The sequence below is a fragment of the Corvus kubaryi genome, unplaced genomic scaffold, assembly GCF_017639235.1.
Source record: "Corvus kubaryi isolate FWS band 111438036 unplaced genomic scaffold, C.kubaryi_AGA036_p1.0 split1-37296, whole genome shotgun sequence".
Classification (NCBI taxonomy): Eukaryota; Metazoa; Chordata; class Aves; order Passeriformes; family Corvidae; genus Corvus; species Corvus kubaryi.
Genome location: NW_024582075.1, coordinates 1,260,513 through 1,284,394, shown reverse-complemented (window position 1 = coordinate 1,284,394; position 23,882 = coordinate 1,260,513). Strand labels below are relative to the sequence as shown.

The 23,882-nt window shown below is 35.9% G+C and overlaps 1 protein-coding gene across 9 annotated transcripts in view; it reads left to right on the top strand.

Moving 5' to 3' along the window:
- The window catches only part of CSNK1G3 (casein kinase 1 gamma 3), an 82,843-nt gene extending 60,778 nt beyond the window's left edge, over nt 1-22,065 (top strand). For 6 of the 9 annotated variants that reach the window (XM_042012741.1, XM_042012735.1, XM_042012732.1 and 3 more), the window contains 9 exons: nt 2,129-2,214; nt 2,345-2,429; nt 4,376-4,524; nt 5,513-5,608; nt 6,256-6,351; nt 13,717-13,823; nt 14,203-14,226; nt 18,959-19,050; nt 20,351-22,065. In XM_042012741.1, the coding sequence (XP_041868675.1) occupies nt 2,129-2,214; nt 2,345-2,429; nt 4,376-4,524; nt 5,513-5,608; nt 6,256-6,351; nt 13,717-13,823; nt 14,203-14,226; nt 18,959-19,016 (701 nt within the window). In that variant the 3' untranslated portion in view covers nt 19,017-19,050; nt 20,351-22,065. The remainder of the gene's footprint in view (nt 1-2,128; nt 2,215-2,344; nt 2,430-4,375; nt 4,525-5,512; nt 5,609-6,255; nt 6,352-13,716; nt 13,824-14,202; nt 14,227-18,958; nt 19,051-20,350) is intronic. The other 3 variants (XM_042012739.1, XM_042012737.1, XM_042012740.1) reach the window with 3 other exon arrangements.
- The last annotated feature ends 1,817 nt before the right edge of the window (nt 22,066-23,882 follow it).

Genomic DNA, 23,882 nt, shown 5'->3' with positions numbered 1-23,882 from the left:
ATCCTAGTTCCCAAAGAAATTTCTGTTGTCCTACAGAAATACTGCCAACAGTCCACATCTCATTAAAAAACAAAACAAAACAACAAAAAAAACCCCCCAAAAAAACCCCCAACAAAATACCACCACGAAACACCTTAATTTGAAATAATAAAGATTAAAAGTGTCATAGATAGGACTCTCTGTAAAAGAGCAATTGCCTCAATAAGATGCTATTACTTTGGTTGGTTTTTTTAAAGAGAAAAGGTTAATTTTTCATTGGCATAACTCATAGAAATTAATTGAAAGAGAGGAATTATTGTCCCTTAGCAAAGACCAAGTGGAACATTCCAGTACATTTTTAAGGGCTATACCTTAGTGTTGCCCAGAGGTGGACCATCTGTTGCACACTTTCAACATCCTCATGTGCTTTGCCACCATCTTAGCACTGATCCGCGTTACATGAAACGCACTGCATTGCATGAGGTGTCTGTCAGAAGCACTGTCCCTGAAGTAGTGATTTTCTGCTTGTTCACTCTACCTCATAAAGAGCAGAGGATTTCTGCCAGCAACTGGACCTAACGTTTCTTTCACGCTCTGAAACCTGTCAGGTGTAGAACTTTGCAGCTTACTCCTGCTTTCTTCTTAACCTATGAGATTGTATTAGGATAGCATGTGGTCAGCAAGTGGGATGTTGCAGAGTCAGCAGAGAAATTCAGATAGGACCAAATTGTCTGGAGTTCCCTCACTGAGACAAGTGGCAGCAGTGGACAGCAAGAGTGCAAAAGTGAACACAAGAGTGTTGGCAAGGGAATTGGAAACATGGAAGTGAGTGAAGGAGAAATCACTGAAAGAGCCTCATGTGGCTGGCAGATGTGTGATGAAGTGAGGGCCTAGATGTTAGCCTACATCTTACCACCATCCTTTTTTTGGTATTTGCTTACTCATTTGATAATATGTGTTTATTCAGTGTTCAAATGAGAAGATAGGGCTAGGAAACAGCATAGTAAGTACATTGTTCTATTTATACGAAAACTAAAAATTGTTCTTCAGATTCAATATATTTATGGCAATATTATCTGTTGATCAGATCAGGGCCAGGTTGGCTTTGTTGACTTCTCTGTGTTCAAAAAATCAAACAAACATCTTTTTCTTTTACCTTCCTGCTCCATTTCTCTTGTTATCAAAGCATAGTAATTTTGTTTTGTGAAATACTGAGTAGAAACAATGTTACTATTTTGTTTTTCTTCCTTGTGTCAGGGACAAAGTCAAATGTAGAATTAAATACTGCCTCTTACTACAATACGTACTACAATGTGTAACATTTCTTTCAACAGCAATACAGAATGAAGTTAGGTGGAAATAAAAAGATCTGTTTTCTGCTAGTAATTTAGAGACTCACTATTCTTTATAACCTTTAGTTTTCCCAAGAATGATGGATTTAATTTAAAACCTATGTGAAATATACTTTGAAAACTTTGAATACACTGTGTTTTACTTGTTACTTTTCTTTTTCTTCAACCTTCTGTGAGCTTTTTGAAGGACTGCCACTGCTTTACTGCAGATGAAAAATTGTAGCTTTGCCAGCATTGTGTTCTGTGAAAGCTCATATGTCAGCTAGACTTGATGGCAGGCTGAAGGTACATGCTGCTTTCTGTTCAAATAATAGTACTTCTGAGCCTTCCTCAATCTACCTTTGGCTCAGAAATTCCATAATGGGTCCCTGAAGATAACACCATCTTCTCCATGATTTTTTAGAGGAAAAATTAATTCTGTTGAAGCTTTCTTAAATTGTTTCAAGTTCACAAATAATAGGTAAAAAAAATGTCAGAATTAAAATGCAATTTTAAGGGTCAAAGGTGTTTTAGAATAAGAACGATTTCTTACAGTAAAAACGATTTCTTACAGTAAGATCATTTGCTTAAAGTGCTGTTGAGATGAGTATACCTGCAGTTTGCACCTGCTTTTTTTCTGGGTTTAGCTGTGTTCTTAAGGCAGTCCATAGTACACAAGAACACCCCCACATGCACAGTTTGGTTTCAAGTACTTTATACCTAACAATTATTATTATATAATTTGGAGGCTAGTTTTTAAAATATAATGTAAAATTACACAGATTGAAATTTCTAATAATATTTGCATTTTGTTTCAGAGCAAAGCAGAAGAGATGATTTGGAAGCTTTGGGTCATATGTTTATGTATTTTCTCAGAGGAAGTCTTCCATGGCAAGGTTTAAAGGTAGTGGGTTTTGATGTCTTCCTCTGTCCTATTTTCAGATCATCAGCTTTTGTTGATGTGTTTGGGGTTTTTTTGAATGTGTGTCTGCAAGCTGTATAACTTCAAAAGCTTGTTTGTTCTTCTGTCGTAGGCTGATACATTAAAAGAACGTTACCAGAAAATTGGAGACACTAAACGAGCAACTCCTATAGAAGTATTGTGTGAAAACTTCCCAGGTAATGTCTGCTGTTAGTAAAATGTTATGTATTAATTTATAAAATGAAACTGGCATAGGTAATTGCTTAATATCTGGGTTTAAAATTAGAGTATGCATAGTAGATTCCAGAATATCAGATGGGTCAGGTTGGAAGGGACCACAGTGGGTCGTGTGGTCCAGTCTCCCTGCTGAAGCAGGGCCATCCCAGAGCACACTGCACAGGGTTTTGCCAGGTGATCTTGAATATTTACAGTGAAGGAGAATCCACAAGCTCTGGGCAAACTGTTCCAGTGCTCAGTCACCTGCACAGTAAAGAAGTTCTTCCTCATGTTCGGGTGGAGCTTCCTGTGCATCAGTTTCTGCCCATTGCCTCTCCTTCTATTGCTGGGCACCACTGAGCAGAGCCTGGTCCGTCCTCTTGGCAACCACCCCTTAGATATTCATAGGTATTAATCAGGTCCCATCTCAGTTGCCTTTTTTCAAGGCTGAACAGGCCTAGCTCCCTCAGCCTTTCCTCACATGAGAGATGCTCCAGTCCCTTGCTCAACTTAATAGCCCTTTGCTGGACCCAGTCCAGGAGCTCCATGTCTCTCTTTTACTGAGGAACTCAGAACTGGACACAGCCACTGAGTAGAGGAACAGGATCACCTCCTTCAACCTGCTCTTTGCAATGCACCCCAGGATGCCGTTGGCCTTCTTGGCCCCCATGGCACACTGCTGGCTCATGGAGAGCTTGTTGTCCACCAGCACCCCCAGTTCCTCCACAGAGCTGCTTTCCAGCAGGTCATTCCCAGCCTGTGCTGGTGCCTGGGGTTGTTCCTCCCCAGGTGCAGGACCCTGCATTTGCCTTTGCTGAATTTCAGAAGGTTCCTCTCTGCCCGTCTCTCCAGCCTGTCAAGGTCCTTCTGAAGGGCTGCACAGTACCCTGGGGTATTGGCCAGTCATCCCAGCTTTACATTGTCAGTGACACTGCTGAGGAGGCCTCTGCCCCTTCATCCAAGTCATTGATGGATAAGTTAAACAAGACTGGGCTCAGATAGAAGAATTATCCTTTGAAGCAGCAGTAGGCTAATGCTGTCGTTCTTCAAATATAGATTCTTCTAAAGGAAACATTAAAAAAATACTGTATGTATGGTTACAGTGATCAACTAGTCTGCGCTTGTATCTTCACACTGAGAATTTTGCAAGCCTTTTCAGCTCAAATCTGATATCATACCCCTATTAAAAACAAGGTGCATTAGAAACAGCTTAGAATAATTTTTAAAGTAACTTCCAAGTTTCAGGTGTCACTTCTAGTTCTCTGTAAGTACAGGCAGAATCAATGAGGCGTTGGAAAATTGGACAGAAGCAAATATGACGTTTTCTAAAAGTAGTAATAAAGTGCTTGGAACAGGGGATGTGTATGACATGGATGTGATTTTGCCACAATATAAGTAAACATCTTGAAAAGTAATCAAAATACCATTGATAGGCAAAGTGGATTTGCTGAGAGTAGCTCATGACAAATGAAAGGAAATCCGTCTGCAGTAAGCCTTGTGGACAGGAGGCTGATGCTTTATGTTGTATACCCCTTTTTTACCTTTCCTTAGTCTTGTCTCTGTAAAATTCATTGGAATGAAGAAAGTAGAGGCATTTCTCTCCACGCTTTCTTGCACACTGTGCGTTAGAATTGGAATGTTGAATAGAAGATCTCAACAGGTAACATGAAGGAAAAATTAGTGAGGTGTCACTTGCTTGGATATGTTTGGAATATGGCAATATATCTCAGAATATGGTAGCATGTCAAAGAACATTATTACTGTTAAGTAACTTTTTTTTTCTGTTCACCACTTTTTCATGGTGAACAACTGTTCAGATTTTATGGTGAGATTTACAAGTTGCTTTAAAATGAAATAAGGTGGTGGGGTTTTTTTGAGTTCCTTTAAAACAGATGTTGGCAAATATGTATACTTCTTATTTATCTAGAGGAAATGGCTACTTACCTACGTTATGTAAGAAGGCTAGATTTTTTTGAAAAGCCAGACTATGACTACTTGAGAAAGCTCTTCACAGACTTACTTGATCGAAAAGGCTATTTGTTTGATTATGAATACGACTGGATTGGCAAACAGTTGGTGAGTACAGTTCAGCTGTTAGTAATAGAATGGGTTTTTCTGTGATCAGTTTTGAGTTTCATAAGATGTGTGCATCTCTACGCTGCTATTAGAGTTGTGAACAGCTGCTATTAAAAGTCCATCTGCAGATGCATGTTCTAACATTATCTTTCAGCTTGAGTGTTTCATATTCAGTCTCTTTCCAAATGTACCCTTAATGTCAAAGTGCATCTCTGCTCAATCCAAAATGAGGTCGTAGAAATTCAGATTGGTTTTTGAGTTGAAGGAGCATAATATTTTGCAGGTGATTGTCATGGTTGCAGGTTTTTTTTTTCCCCAGTATTTTTAAAATGCAGACCTATAACTTCTCTGCATATGAGGTATACTCCAGATACTTATAAGTTCATTATGAAGAAATATTTCATATTACATCATTCATTGCATATTTCATCACAGAGCATCTAAGGTTTCAGAAACACTCTGTTTATATACTTTAAGAAAGGGTAGAGGATGGGGTTTTCTTCAGCTTCTCAAAATTTTCACTTCTTTTTAACACATAGGGAAGGGAGGGTTAATATGTATTATTTTGACCAGTTTCCGATTGTACAGTTCATTCTGCAGTTCTCTAGGTGACTCTGAAAGAATTATAGTATTTATTGCAAAATATTTTTTCAGTGTTTTGCATTAAAAATTACTTTAGGACTTTCATCAGATTTCATCAGAATGTCTTAACTGCTAACTGCAAAAGTAACAGTCTAAAGTCTTCCAGAAAATTAATGTGTGATCATACTTAGGACTGCTACTTCATTAAATTCTGTAAGTCTTGGTTTGCTTTTTTTAAAATTGGTATTAGTAAATATCTAGTGAAGCTTCTGCTTTAATCTGATAATTTTGTGTTACTTGAAACTGTCAGACTTAATGATTATTTTCTATTACAGACCTGTAGCTTTTGGTGAGACTTAGAAATTTATTTTTTTTACCAGTTGGTACATATTATTTATATTTGTAGCCTACTCCAGTGGGTTCAATACATTCAGACCCTGCAATGTCTTCAAACAGAGAAGCGTATCAGCACAGAGACAGATTGCAGCAATCCAAAAATCAGGTAAGATACTCATGTAAGATTATCAGCATTACTATGTCTTTTGTCAAATGATTTGTGCTATGTTTTTATTAGAATTTGAGAATAAAATTGACTCTAGGTTTTCTTTGTTTTTACATTGATTTAAGTAGATCTTTGTTAAAGTTTACATACATAGAAATACATAAATATCTCCTAAAAGCTTGCTTGTTTGAAGCTCTGAGGCAGTGTAGTGAATCAGTAGTGTATTTTCTCCGTACTCACACTTCTTTATTTGCTGTCTCTCCTCCATGCACTGTATCCTCTCTTTCAGTTCTAACATGTATGTATGACATTTTCACTTCTGTTTTTTTTAAATGAGGCTAATGACTAAGGTGGTAACAGTGTTAGGAATTCAGAGCTGTGTCTATTTACCTAAGCAAAATTGCAGGGTTGTCTTAGTGTGCTTTTTCTTACTAGGAATTTTGAGGTTTAGCTGCTTCACCTCTCTGTGAAAATGTATATGAAGGCATGTGTAAGTATGTTGATAATGTGGAAGTGCAATCTATATAGGGATTGAGTGTGTAGTGCTTCTGTGCTTTTTAAAAATAATGTATAATAATGCACAAATTGTTTATTTTAAATTTTTTTTTCTTCTTTTGCATAAATCCTAATACATTCAAAAATGATAGTCTACAGACCATAGGGCAGCTTGGGACTCACAGCAAACCAATCCACATCATTTGAGGGCTCACCTGGCATCTGACAGACATGGTGGCTCTGTACAGGTATTTTCTGCTTCTTTGCATGACTTAAATCAGTTGTTTTGCATTACATAATACTATTTTCCTGTAATGTATCATAATTCATATTTTCATATTAAGATTTCTTACCAAGAAATTTCTGCTGTTATTTATTACTTCACAGTTCAATTGTCAAACTGAAATTAAAAAAGGTGCTGAAACTATGGAACTTTTTGTTTATGGAATTTTTCTTGCATGTTTCTTAGTGAAAGTCTTAAAACAGTTGAACTGTCTTTTTAGAGAATATATGCTTACCTTAGTGCAAGCAGCTGAAGTTTAGACTTTTAATGTGTTAGTTGTATCAGCAACTGAAAAACACTGTTCACTGAATTCAGTTTTGCTCAAGTAATATTTTTTGTTCCTTAAGTAAACTTCAAATTAAGATGCTATTTAGTGATATTTGCTTAAACTGTACTCCTTTTATTCAAACAATAATTGACTAGAAGAATGTTCCCAGGGCAGTACCTCACACATACCAGTGAAAAAATGAGAAGAAACCAACAGCTTTTCCTTTATTATTATTATTTATTATTCGTTTATTTCATCTTCAAAGAAGATTTTTTTTCTGGTTGGTTTTAAATTTTTTAAATTAATTTTTGAAATTTTTGATGTCTTGCTCTTTGAATATATTTAGGGTGAAATAGTTGGGGTAATACGTAATGAATTAATACTGAAAGATTCAAAATGCAGCTGTGAAGTCTATGTAGATTTTGAGCTTTGAGTCCCAAATGAAAATGATTTAGATTTAGGAAATCTTATCTGGATGGGAGGTGTTGTGTGGAAATTGTCTACTGCATTTTTGATTATGACAATCTAAGTTGCGTATGTTTCTTCTGAAGTTTTTGTTTTGGAAAAAAATTGTCAAGACCTGAAGAAAGAATAAAAAGTTCAGGGTACAGAAAACAGTGCTGCAGTCCTGTCAGTGTGATAACATTCTCAAAATTTTGTTGCTTTAGAAACAGCTGTCATGTGTCATGTAAGAAAATCTAGTAGATGATAATTATTACTGTGTATCAAGAAAAGTTTAAATGTTTTGTGCTTCCCATTCAGAAGTGTTTAAAAAACTTCACCTGTGTATCTAACTTGAATTACAATTGTTCCCTCAATAACATAAGTTTTAAAGGTAATTATTTATCTTTTGGGAACAGCATAGTCATGAGGAATCAAAAATGGATTTGAAGTATCTTCCAGAATTTCTTTTCCCATTTTTTTTAGGTTCGAAAAATACCCACTGAATTTGTTAAATTACGGTTAGTAGAACTTTCGAAGTGTCATCATATGTCTCTGTTGGCAATCGTGGCGCTTACGAAATGTTTTATTCTTTGTCAGGTAAAATGCAACGATTATAAGAAATTTTCTTCCTTTGTAAAATATGCTAAATACCCTTTGGGGACGGGGAGAACATTTTCTAGGAAATAACACAAGTAACACTAGTATTCCTTACTGTTAATATAGTGTTGTTTCTATTCTTTTTCCTCAAAGGATACAGGCAGTCTGTCTGAGTTCAGATCATTTAGATCAGTTGAGGCTAAGCAATTGCCACGTGAATAAAGCACTGTGCGAAACTGCAGCCATGGTCTGTGTCTTTGAAGATCAGGTGTTGTGCAGCAGGGTTGCTTTTTGTTGTGGAGTGGTCATGCTTCCTTGTTAAGGGCACTTACAAAATCACATAATATCTTCAGTTATGCTGTGACATAGCTTCTGGCTGTTGCCATATACCCCTTTGTTGCAGGCATACTTACTGAATCATGCTATTTGTTAAGTTGCTTCATTAGCTAGCTGCTTCAGTTGGATTCTTAATTGCTTTCAAGGAGACAAATTCCAGAAGTTCCACAGAAAATTATTCAAAGGAAAAGTTAAGTCTGAAGTGTGAAGTTAAAGTGTATTTATTTTTTTCTGTGATGTTAGTGAGCCATTGCTCATCTTAGAGATCAGTTTTATCAATTTTTCTGCAAGATATGAAAATCTGTCAGATTATTTTGAAGTGACAGTGGAATGTTTTTAGGTCAGCGCTATTAGTCATCTGTAATACTACTGCTGCCGTCATCTCTGAGGTTCTTTTTTAGGAGATTGTTAAAATGTGCTAGTGATTCTTTTCTGTGACATACTAACATCAAGTGGACTTAATGTTGGTGTATATATTTGTTAGCATACATTTGTATGCTCCTAGTGATAAGTTTAAGTGGGAACTGTTGAGGTTCAAACAAGTTTGTTCATTAATAGATACTGTTCTGGTTTTTGCATTAATTTAATTTATCCCAGACCCTAGGCCTGTGTTCAAAAGATCCTAATGTGCTTAGACATGTCTAATTATGCTTTGTAGCATCAGTTAAAGTTCAAATAGTATTAGGAAATTAAGTTGTAAAGGGAAGACATCCCTTTTTCCATTTACCTCAGTCCATCTTTCTAGTTTGTGTAGACTTATTAATGATCAACTGACACCTCCCAGCAATTCATTCAACAACTTCTTTTGTGCCTTTGTTTTTGTAAGTTTGCCTCAGTTCGCAAAATGTCAGTTGTACAACACCGAATTATTTCTTTATCTGCATAAGCTACAATCTGCTTGTGCACTCATAAAGACTGTATTAGTCTGTTCCATTACTTTTTTTTACTCACTGATCTTCCTCTTACCTTTTCTCTTTCTGTTTTCTCATTGGGAAATTCTTTAAAAGGAGGTTAGATTGAAAGATTGGGTTAAAGAGTTCCCAGTAAAGTACTTAGAAACTGCTTGAAAGGTTTTTATATTTGATGTCAGTAGTTTTGAATTGCAAGATTCCTCTCCTTCAAGAAGTGAAGATACTAAAGCATTAGATGAAACAAATAAATTTTCCTAAGCTTTTGTGAACTAAAAAGGTATTGTGATGACTTTTATTCTTTTGTCTTAACGGAAAACTTTTTGAAGGTAAAATAAATGATTGTGTAATATCACTACTGAATGCTTTTTTTTTTTTTTTGAGTGGAGAATTCAGTTATTGAGATTCTTAATGGAATGAAGGGGTTTTTTCTATGTCTGTTTAAAATTTTTGCAATTCCTTGTTGTGATTATAGTAATGAAAATCAGCAAAATTTATTTTTATGGCACACTTTCTAACTGGTTTTTTGAACATAGCAAGTAAAAGGTTAGTTTACATACTAATCTAAAAGTAAAGAGGCTGAAGATTTACTGTTGCCATTTAGGGAACTGGCATTTAGGCTTAACTTTGTCTGTTATAAATGGCCCTTACCAAGCTTCCTGAGGATCATGTGTTGAAGAAATCAATCTGTTCCACAATTAATGTGTCATTAATGGCTAGTGAGTGGAATTTTTGTTTCTTTACCTCATGGCATAGAGGGTAGCAAGAAACAACCAATGCGTCTTTATATAGATGCTCTTCATATTAAACTTTTAAAGAACTGATTAAATTTGAAGTAACTAAATTTCAATGAGGATAAGTTTATAAAAATGGTTAAAGTAGTTTTCAGTTTAGTGGTTATTGAAACTAGGTGAACAGCTTAAGTTAATCTTCAATATTGAAATACTTCTAATTTGAAACTTTTAAAATGTTTGTTTTCTGAAACCCAATTCTTTGTCTATTCAGGGAAAAATGTTCATCTGCATTTTGTTAACAGAACTTTTAGGTGCAAAACCATAACTTAAATATCCTAATTTTTTCACTGTAGTGGTATTCAAGTCTTCTAAGAGATGAATTGTGCCTCGCATTTTTCATCAGGCCATTGATTTCATCAAGGGAAATCCATTCCAACTTGAGTCACAAGCAGAGAAATTAAATTAAAAATTTTTCTTAGAGCAAACTTGGGGTCATGTATCAGTGCTTCTCTTTCCTAAAGTTTTAACTTTTTGTGTGGATCTACTGTGATGAATTTTCATTGTGCCTCATTTGTGGCACATTCTGGCTACACAATTTGGTGTACCACTCCTTCAGTGCATACGATGTCCTCTGGATGACTTATTCTTGCTCAATTCTGTTGTATTCCCGTGTCTTCCTGCCTGTGTTGGGCAGATTTTTGAGCTGATTGGCATGTAGTTGGAGAGAAAAGTGTAATGATTGGCCTAACTGATTGAAGGCTTTAGGTCAGATTGCAAAGTACTGATGTAACATGGAATTAAATTCATACAGATGTAGCCTTACTGACAGTGGAATTGAAGCACTCCTGCCTATCTCTTGTACTCCTTTGTATGGGCCTTTGTTAGTTTCTTGTTTCTTCACCTTAGTGATGAGCTCCCAGAGCTGCTTTTGGCAGTAATAGATTTGAGTGAAACTCAGGACATTTGTGATTCTGGAGAAGCATGACTGATGCTGTTTTTTGGATTTATACTACATACCGTTCGGTTCACTTATGCTTTCAGTGGTCATAGTTCTTTCCAGAAAGAAGAACTTCATATTCCTCCCATCTAAACTAAGTCATGCAACAGACAATTACACTTGATAGTATTTGTTTGTGTATTTGGTGAATGTGTTTGGGTGTGTATGTGTGTGGGAAAGATTATGGTCTCTTTCTCCCTGATATCTGTCAAAGAGACAGAGATTGTCTGTCATTGACCAGAGCAAGGCAGGACGGGCTTTTGCTATCTGGTGAGAAGTTTTCGACAAAGTGTTTTGAATTCTTTTAAAGTAAAGAGTCAAAATAATAAGCCAACTTAGGACAAAAGCTGTCTTGAAAAGAGATTTGTCCAGTTAATGGAAACCACTGTCAAGAAAAACTAGTAAGTTTGAAGTCAGTTTGAAGAATAAGCTGCAATAAGCTTGTTTTTTTTTTTTTTTACCCGATAGTAGTGCATTGACCCCAGCAGAGGATGATTTTGCCTACTTTAAAGATTGTCAGTTTAGATTAGTACAACACATACTTAAAATATTATTAATATAGGAAGAAGTTCTAGATACCTACTTTAATATTTTTCAATTCAAATGAAGATATGTGTGTAGTTGAGTTGGATTTCTTTTTTTGAATGTGTTGTCCGAGAAGATAGATGTGAATCATTGCACAGGCACTCCTGGGAAGGAAGTGTGAGGGAGAATGTCATGTGAAAGCTCTACAGATGCTACAATTGGGCAGTGTGTTTGATATTTGTGTAAAAGTCATCCATTTTTTCATTTGCTTTTAGGAAAAGAGAAGAAAATAGGAGTTCTTGCAAATGCCTCTGCAAACTGTGACCTGTTCTTTACAACAGTTAGGAATGCTAAGCTGTATTGTATTTGCTTCCCATCCAGAAAGGGTCTTGTTTTTTCTTGATGTACCCTACTTTTATTTGAGTAAACTGAAGACAAAGGCCTCTGTTTCTCGTCAACCACTGTTACTTAATCTTGAGCACGGATCTTCTGGAAAAGTTTTTAGAAAAGTTCTTTTTAAGTCTAGATTATGGAGCAGAAATCTGCATTATTAGGGCTGCAGGCAAGGTTAACTACAGTGTTAATTGTGTGATATTGCTGCACATGGATTAGTATGGGCTGTAGTTGTGGTTAGTTATATAACTATGCGCAGGAAGTTGCATATGAGCGTTACCCCGCCAGTGGTCCCTTCCAGCCATAACCATTCTGTGCTTCCTTTGGAACCAAACTCTTTTGGTGGGCAAGTTGAGCAAATTTTTTTTACCCTTACATTTTTATGACTGCTCCTATCTTAGTTAGAAAATACTTCTGATGCACTTTTCCACTCTGGGTATTTCACAAGAAGCAATGAAATGATCTTCACAGTAAGATACCTGGTGAGGTGGTTGGACAGTGATGACAACTCAGAATATTCTGTGACTCTGTAAAACCCGATAAATACTAACTCAGGATGTTTGGTTCAGGATGCATTCCCCACTGTCTTAAGGTTTGTTAAAGTACAATTCCTACCTGTTTCTGTCACTGAATCTGAAGTGCTTCTGTCGTGCCCAATGATACGAAACTAAGCTTAAGATACCCTGTTGACACTCCATTGACTTACTTATCATTGCAGAAATAAAGTCCAATCTCCCATAATTCCTTCGCTTATATTGACTGAAATTTAAGTAGCTAGATTCCTGCAATCTCAGACATTTTTTTGTTTTGTTACAAGCTTCTAGGGTTATTTTTGCAGTGGCTCCTATTTTAGTGAAATTAGAAAAAGGAGAAAACTTGTCCTGATGTCAGCATATGGCATGGAAAATGCCTGGAGTGCAGCAAACTTCTGAAGCTCTGTATTTAGTTATGATGGGAACCACAAAACAAGCCTCCATAGACTAGACTCTTAGCTCTGGTTATAAATAGATGAGACATAACTACTATATTAAGAGGAGAGCTTGGAAGAGTGAGGGAAATAATATTATGGTGATGACTTTCCTTCCCTGTCCTTTCATCTACCTTAATCTCTGACCGTCAGGCAACAGCTGGTAATAATCTTGAATTATGGACTGCTCTTGGTCTCTATAGCTGATTAATTTTTTACAGATGTTTTCTGCAAACTCTTGTGTTATTTGTCCAGAATGATATTTTTATGCTTGGTGCCTTGCCAAGCAGTTGCTGCTACTTAGTAGCTAGTAGACCTCTCCACGTGGTCAGTCAAGTCTTTAATGGGTCAATTAGCACTGTCAGCAGCTCTGATCAGATAGATACTTGTGTGCAACTGGTTAACCATCTTCCTTTTCATATTCTGTGCGGTGGATAACAGAGAGGCCTCTGGAATGGCTCCATTTGTCATGCAGGAAAGCTGACAGGAGCTGAGAGAGAATATTGGGTTCCCCTTGGTTTAAAGTCAAAACAAATATTCCCAGAGAACCACAGCATTCACGGTGACTTGAACAATTTACATAGGAGTTTGAGAGTAAACTAATAGGAATGACGATTAATCTGATTTTTATTAATTTTTTTGGCAGTAGGTGTTTTTGTGTTCTAAAAATTGGACACCATCTATACTCTTAGGTCTAGAAGATGGTCTTAGTTTTCACCTTTTCTGGTGAGTGCTCTTAGAGATACAGCTGAATCAGGCCTTCATATTCACTCTGAATGTAAAGACCTAAGCTAAGGAGCATAAATACACTGAAGGTGTAGAGATAGACTGAATTGGTATCAGAAAAGTGCTTAGTGCCTTCCCTTAAGGCTCTGAAGAGATGTGGGGGAGATAAATAAATCTGATCCACAGAGTTGCTTTGCTTCTTCCACTCACCTTGAGTCTGTCATGTAGATGACAGTTCCATTAATAGATATGAAAGGAAAATTACAAGAGCACAGAGATGCCAGAATAAAATCTGGAAAAGGTACTGTTACTGGAATAAAAATAACTATGGAAATAACAAAAATTACTGGGTTTTTTAAGAGGTATTGTAACCTCAGGAATTAACAAATGTATGTCTGGCACTGGCATAATTTCAGGTCTTTCTTGTGATTTCAGGTAGTAAGCTCAACAAATGGAGAACTGAACACAGATGACCCAACCGCAGGCCGTTCAAATGCACCCATCACAGCTCCTGCAGAAGTAGAAGTAATGGATGAAACAAAGTATGTCCTTCTTTTTATATCCTTTGGATCTTGTGTGCTCGGCTGCTTCAATATTTTTCTCATATAGGTTTTCAGAAAATATTATCTGAATTGAATAGCCATTGGTGAGGGGAAAAACTATAGTGCTATACTTAATTTTACCTTTAAGTTTTTAAATAGTAGAATTCCTATAGCTTGTGCTTTTTTTGGCTAAGTCTTCAATGTCATATCTTGCTATGCTGGCTAGAGAAGTGCATGCATTTTTGATATTCCAACTAATTTTGAAATACTTATTTTAAAATAGTGTTCTGACTACCAAAAGCCATGTGTGAAAGATGTAAAATTTTTCCTCTATGTGGTATTCTGATTCTCTTTTTTCCCTTACTCTCTTTCTGTATAGCTGCCAGAAAGTGTTGAACATGTGGTGAGTTATACAGCACAGGCAGGCAGAAATAGCCCCAGGAGCTTTGTTCTTGTTATTTGGTTTAAAACTAATTTCAGAGAACTTAAAAATAAAATGTCTGTTTAGAAACGACAAAATACATTTCAATTCTGTGAAACAATTAACTGTTTTTACAAAAAGCCACCTTCAGGAGCTATTCTGCCTGCTTCATATCCTGCTTGCTTTTAAGTTCTGTAGTCTGCGATGTACTTTATGTCAACCTTTTTAATGGGTACTAGAATATTTTTTCTTACTTTCTATTCTGTTTGAAAGGGGAAAGCATTCTTTTCAGATATTGTAGCATTCAGCTAGTGTATTAACATCTAGAAAATAACTCACATGAATAAGTGCAAATGTTTGCACTTTGCCAGTTATCTCTGCAAACAAAGTATTTACCAGCATATTGTTCTGTGACAACCTTTTAACTAATCACTAAAACATAACTTCAGGGTTCCTTAATGTTACAGTGTAATGAAAGGGAAAAATACTAAGGTCTGTTAACATGGGATGGACAACTAATGTTTATATATTTGAGTAGTAAACTCAGACTTGCAAAATTGTACAGAAAAGTATTCTTGATAGCTAAAGGCAGTATGAATTCCAACATGTTTTATTTTATGATAGTGCTTGAAATAGGATTTTACAAGGATATGGACCTAGTTTACTGTAATATAGAGGCACACAAGTATGAAGGATACCTTAGTAGCAGAACAATTCAGTAGCAGCAAGTTTTCTATGACCCATTTTCCTAACTTTTAGGAAAAGGGAAGCTTTTCAAAGTGCAATTTTTTTCTTGATGCAATTGTTTTACAGATTCTTATTTTGGTAGTTAAGCTTCATTTGCATGTGTAATTAATAATTTTGAATGGAGGTGTCTGTAGGGCCATGTTTTTGCACTGGTTTTCTGTGAGCACTGAGAAGAACTAAATTCTTTGCTGCCATCTTTGTAGAGTACTGTAGTATTTTACTGTCAAGAATACATTTTCTTTTATAAATACATTATTTTCTTATTAAAATACAAATTTTCTTATATGTATATGTTTGAAACAAAAAAAATCCCAAAGCACAAGGATGTTGATAGGCTGCCCATATGTAAATTCCGTGTCCCCTCTCTTCAGATAAGCACAGTGATAACTTCCCTTATGCTCATGTGCACACAGAAAAAGATCAAATTTTTTCCACTTCGGGCAGTGCTTATCACAATTAAACCCATTTTTAGTTACCTACTTTAGTTAGTTACCTGCAGAAAGTTAAGAGACTTCTCAGGAGCCAAGATGCTCAGCTGCTTTAGAAATGTAGAAGTTCACTCCTTCTGATGTGAGTACATAATGGACAAATATGCTATCCTTGACCTTTCTGGCCTACTCTTAACTGGTTTTGTTACAGACAAAATAACTAGTCTCAGTGTCCTACTCTTTAGTTTAATTTTCTTTTTTTTTGAGTATGAAACACTCAAATTAGTGTTTCAGCACTGTCTGTTTGAACTGCAGTTTCCTCAATCACTGGAGGCTTTTCTGGGGGTAGAAGTTGTTTGGCCGTAATTAACATGCATTCATTCCCACTCACCCACACCCCCTCTCCAGCTTTCCTGTCAAACATCAATGCATAGGTACACATACTTTTTCAGAAACAACACTTTAGGAGATTTAGATAATTTTACATTTTAATATGATAATTACAAGCTTAGTATCAAAAGTTGTGAGACATTTCAAATTTCGTTCATAGGTTTTATGCTGCAGAATAGTGTAAGGGAATGGGATTTCTAGTATCCTTCATGTCTGTGACAGGGGTATTTTTGGTTTTAAGGAGATACTGTTTTCTCAAAAGACTCTCACTTTGTGCCTCTTTCGTAATCTTTTCTCCACCTGAAAGTATGAACAAAGCTAACCTTGCTCATATCTTCTGTGTGTAACATTTCCTCATACTCTGGGGAGACAAATGTGAATCTTTTTTAGAAATGCTTCATTCTTTGTTCTAGAGGTCTTCTTATGTTTAGAAACTTAGCATGACTATATCTTTATTTAAAAGATTCAAAAAAGGGTGCCCCTCATATGGGATTGCCCCCATTATGTGTGATTTTAACTATGAACACAAATGTAATTTAGCTGAATATTAGAGCTTCTGCTACCGTTTCACTGAAATGCTGTAGATCAGAAAGGATAAGTTTAGGTTTTTTTTCTTCAGTAAGAATTTTATTGTTTTGGGACATTTAACCAACATTTAACCAAACATTTCATTGTTCAATAAATATTTATGTACTCATGTGCAGTATTTATTCTAAATCTTATGCCATGTCATTTTCATGGTGGCTGTGCAGTTAGTGTGACTTAGCAGTGGTTGTTGTGTTTTGGGCATTTTGGTGGGTTTGTTTTGTTTGTGAGTGTTGGGGGCGGAGGGGGTTGTTGGTTTGGTTGTTTTTGTTGGTTTCGGTTTTTAGAAAAGTAGCTACCTGCCCTATTTCAGTTGTTACTTACTGAAGTTGTAAAGCAAGGAGAAAACTAACCTGATCACTGTGCTGCCCCGACACTTGGGGTTCTACAGATCCCTCCATAATCTTCTACAGATGGTCTTCCATTTATCAGTGAGCAATTAACCTGTCTTTACTGTTTGCTAGCCATCAGAACAGTTGCTTCTATGAAGCATGTGTGATCTGGGTAACCAAAAGGCTCTTCTGTGGGATGGCAAAGAAGGGCAAGTAGGAAATGATTATATGATCTGTCCTTTTTGCATCTTCCATCTTTTTTGCCACTTCAAACACTTGTTATTAATCCTGCACTAAAGTGCCTGCCACATGCTCAATGGCAAATATAAAAGCACAGCTATCTAAATACAAATGACAAATTAAGTTGCTTTAGCATGTTGGCCCAAGGGACTGCTCAAATGGTAGAAGGAAGGGTATTAAATAGGAAAAAAAGTATGATAATGTTTCAAGGACAAGAAATGTTCAAAACTGTAATGCTGAGATTGCTACCTTAGATAATATCTCAAAGGTCACTTTGGATTGTACAGGAAAAGTGCAGTGGTTTTTTATTTTTATAGATTGCTATTATACTGCCTGCTCTAGAAATGTTACATAAACTACAGATAAAGGTTAGCAGTCATTAAATGCTTTATTAAAAAGAAAATCCTTTTTCCTAGAAGTAGAAATTTTTAAAGCATATCTCTTCTGTATTTTTGCATGCATATTGAATATTATAATAAGTCTGTGGTTTAATAGTCCTTAATAATGCACCTATCTATAACTTTAAATGTGGCTCTAAGCAGTGTAATATCTGTATTATGTATAAGTGACAACAACACCCTCTAGTGATGATATTCTTAAGAACAAGTCTATATTTCTGTTACGAATTATACTAGTTGAGAGATTCTGCACTATGGATCTCTCATTCAGGGTTTCTTTCATAAAATTTATAGTCAGGCAATACAGTCTGATCTGTCTTAATTCCATGTAAAGGTGCATATATTTTAAAACTACATATATTTGGCCTTTGAAGCCAAGTTGAAGTCTAGCACTTCTAGATTTAAACATACACAGTGTTTCAGTGTACTTTAGTCCGAATTTCCAAGACAGTCCTGTGGTTTACAATTCATTAGGAATTTGCATTCCTTTAGTGCTTTTTAGGTATGTTATCTATTAATAAAATGCTTATTTTCCCACATCAAACAAAAATTTTCAGCATTTAGTGATTTTTCCTTGAATTGAAATACAGCTAAATAGTTTTTATAATTAAAAGAAACCAAACAAAACAACTGTTAATAGAAATTATACTCATAGTAGTATTACGCAAACTCCAGAAGACCAGAGGATTAAAAAAGTAGTGCTTTATGTTGGTTAAAAATAGAACTCTTGAATTCTCCATTGCATAGTGCCTTTTTCTCTGATTGACAGTGAAATAGCAAACTAAATAGGCTATGCAGAAGGAATAAAGGACAGTATGATATTTGCAGCAAGGATGAGTTAAAATTTTCTGATAAGGAAAGCAAGAAAACCTAAAGTGTCCTTGAATTGCGGTGGATCCAAGTAGTCCTAAGCATTTAAGAAGTCTGATCTACTTGGGTTGTGCTCCATTTAAAATTTATTTAAAGAGTAAAGAGTTAAAATTCTAGATAGCTGTTCTAGAATATAAATTAATTGTCTGCTGTACTTCCATCTTTCTACAGTTACTTATGTAACCAGGGTTCTGTATATGCTAATATGATGAATCAAGACAAAATTTTTCTGTGGGCTTTACCTGAGGCCTGCTAATCTCAAACAAGTGTACGAGTGATTTACCATCACAGTTGAGGGTAGGATTTCCTCATCTACAGGATTATAGGATAATTCATATTGAAAGGGAGGAGCACTGTAAAATCCTTTGCTTTGATATGTGGCATATATGTACATAAAATACTTGGGGTGAAAGAAGAATAAAACTAAATTCGAGTTCATACAACTGCAAGGAAAGTCAAAGCTTAAGTGATAATGGATGTTAGTGATTATAGGCAAATGCTAAAAAAAAAAGGGTTAGTAGTTACGGGGGAATTTCAGTTACAGTCAGTGGCTACTACCCTTTAAAACCAATTATGTCTCTTCTTTAAAAAGTACTTTTAATTTAGTGAGTACAGTATGATACTTCTGCTAGCTGTAAAAATACTTACCTATGTAGTTTCCCCTACTGAATTTTAATTCTGGGCTTCCTCTTCATCAATAACCGATGTTTTTTTCTACTGAAAGTTATGTAACTCTCAGAGCAGTTCTGGTCTGCCTCTGCCCACTGCTACTTTTTCAGTGACTGAGCGACAGAGTGCCTTGGATATTTTGAGAAGGTAACTTCTGTCTCCCCTTACTTTGGATGTTGTTCTCACCCCCTGTAGAACCTTATTTTTAGCCCCTTATTCTCCCTGAGTTTTAAATTCTTTCCCCATTTCCCGTATTCCAAACTAAATCATCTGGATTCCTTCTGAATTTTAGTGATATAAAATGCTTGGTGAACTTAAGGATTTACTGATCAAGGCTATTGATCCAGTACATTTATATTTTCATTACTGTTGTACTTCATAGTTTAAGACTCTTCAGTGTACAGCACTGCAAGTGAGAATTCAGTAACCAAACCACAGAACTCCATGGGGCAAGCTCTGTTAAAGTAGACAGCTTGCATGTTCAGTTTTGATCACACACACTGTGAACACTTTACTGTGAAGCTTTATTTTTAAAGGTGGTGTTCAGGATCTGGCAGTTGCTTAAAATAAACCCAACAGTACAATTTAAATGAATTAAATTTTTTTGGTGTTACTTGTTGCTTTCCTGTTTAGTTTATTTTCCAAAGTACTTTCTGCAGGACTTCTGCAGTCCTCCTCTATATTATCTATATCTATCTCCATACAACTCTTTTTCATTTTGTAGTGTGCTTTCATGTACTTTCAGATTATCTCTATTTGCTAAGTTAAATTCACAGTATTTGCCAGTTTCAGTTTCATTCATGTAGTATGCAATAAGGCAGAAGAGAGAATATCAGTGTTCTTTATATTTAAGCTGTGATTTTTCACTGTAGTAGTATTATCACAGCACTGAATCAGAACATTAATTATATTGTTCATGAACATTTTCTTCTAAAATATCTTGTGGAATAACTTTGCAGAAAGTTTTTCCAAGTTCTGGTTGACAAAGGAAGCTCAAATTGTTTTCTTGTCTTAGCAACAATAGTGTCTTAAGTGCACAGTTTAGGTGACACAATCATAAGCACAAGTTTCTATATGGCATATTGCCAGTTAATATGAACGAGTACTCAGGTAATGGAATATTCTTTATTCTTAAAATTGCTTTTGTAAGTTGGCCTATACTACCTGTGCTTTTTGATACTCTTAACAATACTCTGAACTTAATAGCTACTTGTATTGTAAGCTTTTTTAGTTTGATACCTTTTTCCAAAAAAAGGTGAAATGTGTCAAAAATATCTCTACTTCAGTTTCTTTATCTAATAAATCAATTGCCTACAATAGAGCTTAAATGTGTTCCTTGTGGTGCTGGCTATACCTGAGCTACATACTTCAAAGGAGAGACATACAGTAAACAGTTTAGTTTTGTAGTTTCTTTTTATGTCATATGTAATTCATGTCACATTTGCAGGTGCTGCTGCTTATTCAAGCGGAGGAAAAGGAAAACCATTCAGCGCAACAAATGACTAGAACCAAACAGAACATGGGAAAATGCTTATTTGTTCAACTGTTGTCTTGTGATCTTAAAAAAACCCAACAACAAAACCCAAAGCAAAAACCTCCGTAATAAACATGATTTTCCAAGGACTCCCTCAGAAACAATATCATGCCTCTGTGCTTTGATATGGTTCTTCTGCATCCATCTTTTGTTTTTTTAATTCATCTGTTCTGAAAGCTTTAAGGTATTGTCAAATAGTAGTGCTTCTTTGACCATCAACGTACGGACCAATGAAATGATAGAAATGAACAGTATCTTGAGCAAAACTGAACTTGAGAAGTATTTCTTCTTTCCTGGGAAGTAGTAACAGTGTCTTAGATGAAGACGGATGTCATAAATCAGTTACTTGGATTTGTAGCAGTGTATCTAAAGCGATTTTCTTCAAAAATGCTGAAGAAAAATACAGGTACACAACCATATTGCAAAATAATAAAATCTTAAGATCTATTTTATGACACTTGCGTTGTTTTTCTTCTTTTGCCTCAGTATTACTGGTTAGTCAAATTGTTACTATACTCAAATTGTCCCTGTCTAGCGATACGGTGGAGGCTGGTTTAACTGTTGACGGTTGTCAAAACGCTGGTGCTACTAATGAATGGAAAGTGTTTCCAGTATCCTCTTGGTTTGAAAACCTGCTTTTATTTTGCCTACAATGAAAATTGCAGTACAGTAGAAATTATAAGAGTGTGCAAAGAATACAAATGTGTGTATAATTTAAGTTGACTTCTCGTAATGATAACAAGATTGAATTACTTTCAGAAGAGTTCTACAGAGCAAATACTGGATCTGGTTAAAGTGGAATAAGTATTAAAGCCTGTATGTTCACTAAGGTAATTGATGATTGACAGCATCTTTAACTTGAAAATATGGACATGCCATGTAAAGTTAGAGGTCTATTAGTTAATTATTTTGCTCTTTAGTTTAGAAAACAAATGCAGTGGAAGTGCATTAGACTTCTCCCTTCACTGCATACTAGCCCAGAGCATCCAAAATTTCCTTTATTTTTTTTCCTGGAATTTTCTTGTCTTGCAGTGTACTATTATCATAGGATGGCAAGGATGTGTCAGGTGCTTCTATACAGTACAATGAAGTGCTTGCAATATGAACAAACCAACAGTTCTGTAGGCAAGACAGCCCATTTCATATTTTCTTCTTCAGAAAATACATGCTTCTTTTAAAGCCATAATTGTGGTTTTGTCATGTTTAACTGCCAGGTATTGAAGAAGGGCTGTGGAAGATGGAAGTGACTAGACAGATTTATTGACCAAAACACAGATTATCTCTGTTTTTTTATAATTCTTCTAGAGCTAAGTAGCGTTTTTTTTCTATCCACAGATGTCTTTTGGCATACTTATTTTTTAATCTGTTTTGTGGTTGCATTTAAAATGTATATGAAAGCAAAGGTACATCTTTGAATTAATCATTGCATTTACAAGGATTTTAATTGTATTTTGTAATTTATTTTTCATTAAGAGCCAAAAGTGTATTTTATTGTTTGGATTATGTGCTCATATGTATACTTTGATTTTTGTCATTATTACTGTTCACAATCTTAAGTTTTTGTTTTAGAAATCCTGAACTTGGCCTACAAAAACATGCTGTATAACAGGTCGTAAGTTTCCACTCCACCAGGGCGTGTTACTGATTATTTCAAACTCATGAAGTTACTTCTTTGTTTTTGTTTGAGCTGAGAAGTAGGTCACTTGTCTATTCTCTTATGAAAACACATCCTTCTTTGTAGTACTTTACCAGATTTGTTGCTTGTACATGTGGTATATGTATTTCTCACAGACCTGATGAGTTTCATTCTTGGAGGTTTTTGATCTCTACAGTGTTTGTATGATCTGAACTCCATAACAAGACGGTGTGAATATTATGGACTTAAAATGGTTGAATATATAAAAGCTGTTTATTTGCTGAAATGACTAGTATCTAGGCACTTGCTTTTCAGCAGTTTTTTCAAGTGCTTGATTTTAATGTGGAAGAAGGTTTTCTTCTAGTAAAGCAGTCAGCACTAATGTAGGTATGCCAATATGATTTGCATTTATATACTTTTTCTTCCTGTCTAAAGTAATGAAGTAAACAATGGCTGGATGTCTAAAACTGAAATACATCCCTGTTTAAATGTAAGAAAAAAAATAAAGATAGTTTTTTAAAATTTGTTGTTTTCCCCCCTTTCCTACAGTCTTAGATTAAATGTTTTAGGATGTGCTGAAAAATTTAGTCATTTTGGATGGCAAGGAATTTGAAGACATTATTCTCATAATGCTATCTTGACTTACAGTTGTGTTTGCTTAGTTAAGAGGTGTTACTGTTACACGTTTCAATAGACCTGATAACAGCAACGGAGAGAGGAGACCTCAATGCACACATTTGAAATCTACTAGTGGATTAAAGTCTATGCTGTCTGTGCCACCTAGAATAAGACCTGAAGAGGTCTAGGAAATGGATAAAAATAACATGTTTTGGATTAGAAGAGACTCTTAAATAACATCTAGTCCAAACACAAAACACCACTACCCCCCTCCTGGCATGAGTGTGGAAATCTTTCCCTAGATCAGGTTGCTCAAAGCCCCCATCCAGCCTTTGAATGTTGCCAAGGATGGGGCATCCACAACTTCTTCAGGCAACTTGCTCCAGTTGCCTGTCTCACCACTCCCATAGAAAAAAGGTCTTCCTTACATCCAGTTTAAAGCTACCCTCTTTCAGTTTAATCTGTATTTTCTTCTTCTGTCACAGGTTTTGGTAAAAAGTCTCCGTGTTTTACTCTGCAAGTATTGAAAGCCCATGATAAGGTATTGTCAGAATCATCTTTTCTCTAGGCTGAGCTACCCCAATACTCAGCCTTTCCTCATAGGAGGGGTGTTCTCATCCTCTCATCATTTTTGTTGCCTTCTCTGGACCTTCTCTAACAGGTTGCAAGTGTTTGTCATGCTGGGGACCCCAGAGCTGGACACAGCATTGCAGTGGGATCTCACCAGCGCAGAGCAGAGGGGCAGAATCCTCTCCCTCACCCTGCTGCCCCTGCTGCTTTGGATGCAGCCCAGGACACGTTCGGCTTTCTGGGCTGAGTGGACATCGCTGGGTCATGTCTAATTTTTCATTCACCAGTTTCTCCCAAGTCCTTCTCCTCTGGCCTCAGACCCTTTATCCACCAGTCTGTACTTAGACTGGGGATTGCCCTGGGCCAGGTGCAGGATGTTGAACTTGTCTTTGCTGTCATTCAGAAAGTTTGCATGGGCACACTCCAAAAGCTTATCAAGGTCCTGAAGTACATAGAAGGTAGCTTTTGATAAAGGTGCATTCCTAGGTCTGTTGTTTTGCAACTAAAGAGGGTCTCATGGGTGAAGTGAAGACTGGTAGCTGTCTTGGTCACAGTTGATTATGAAATTGTTATGTTTAAGATATTTGGCACTCTGAAAAAAATGTCAGCAGAGATACTATC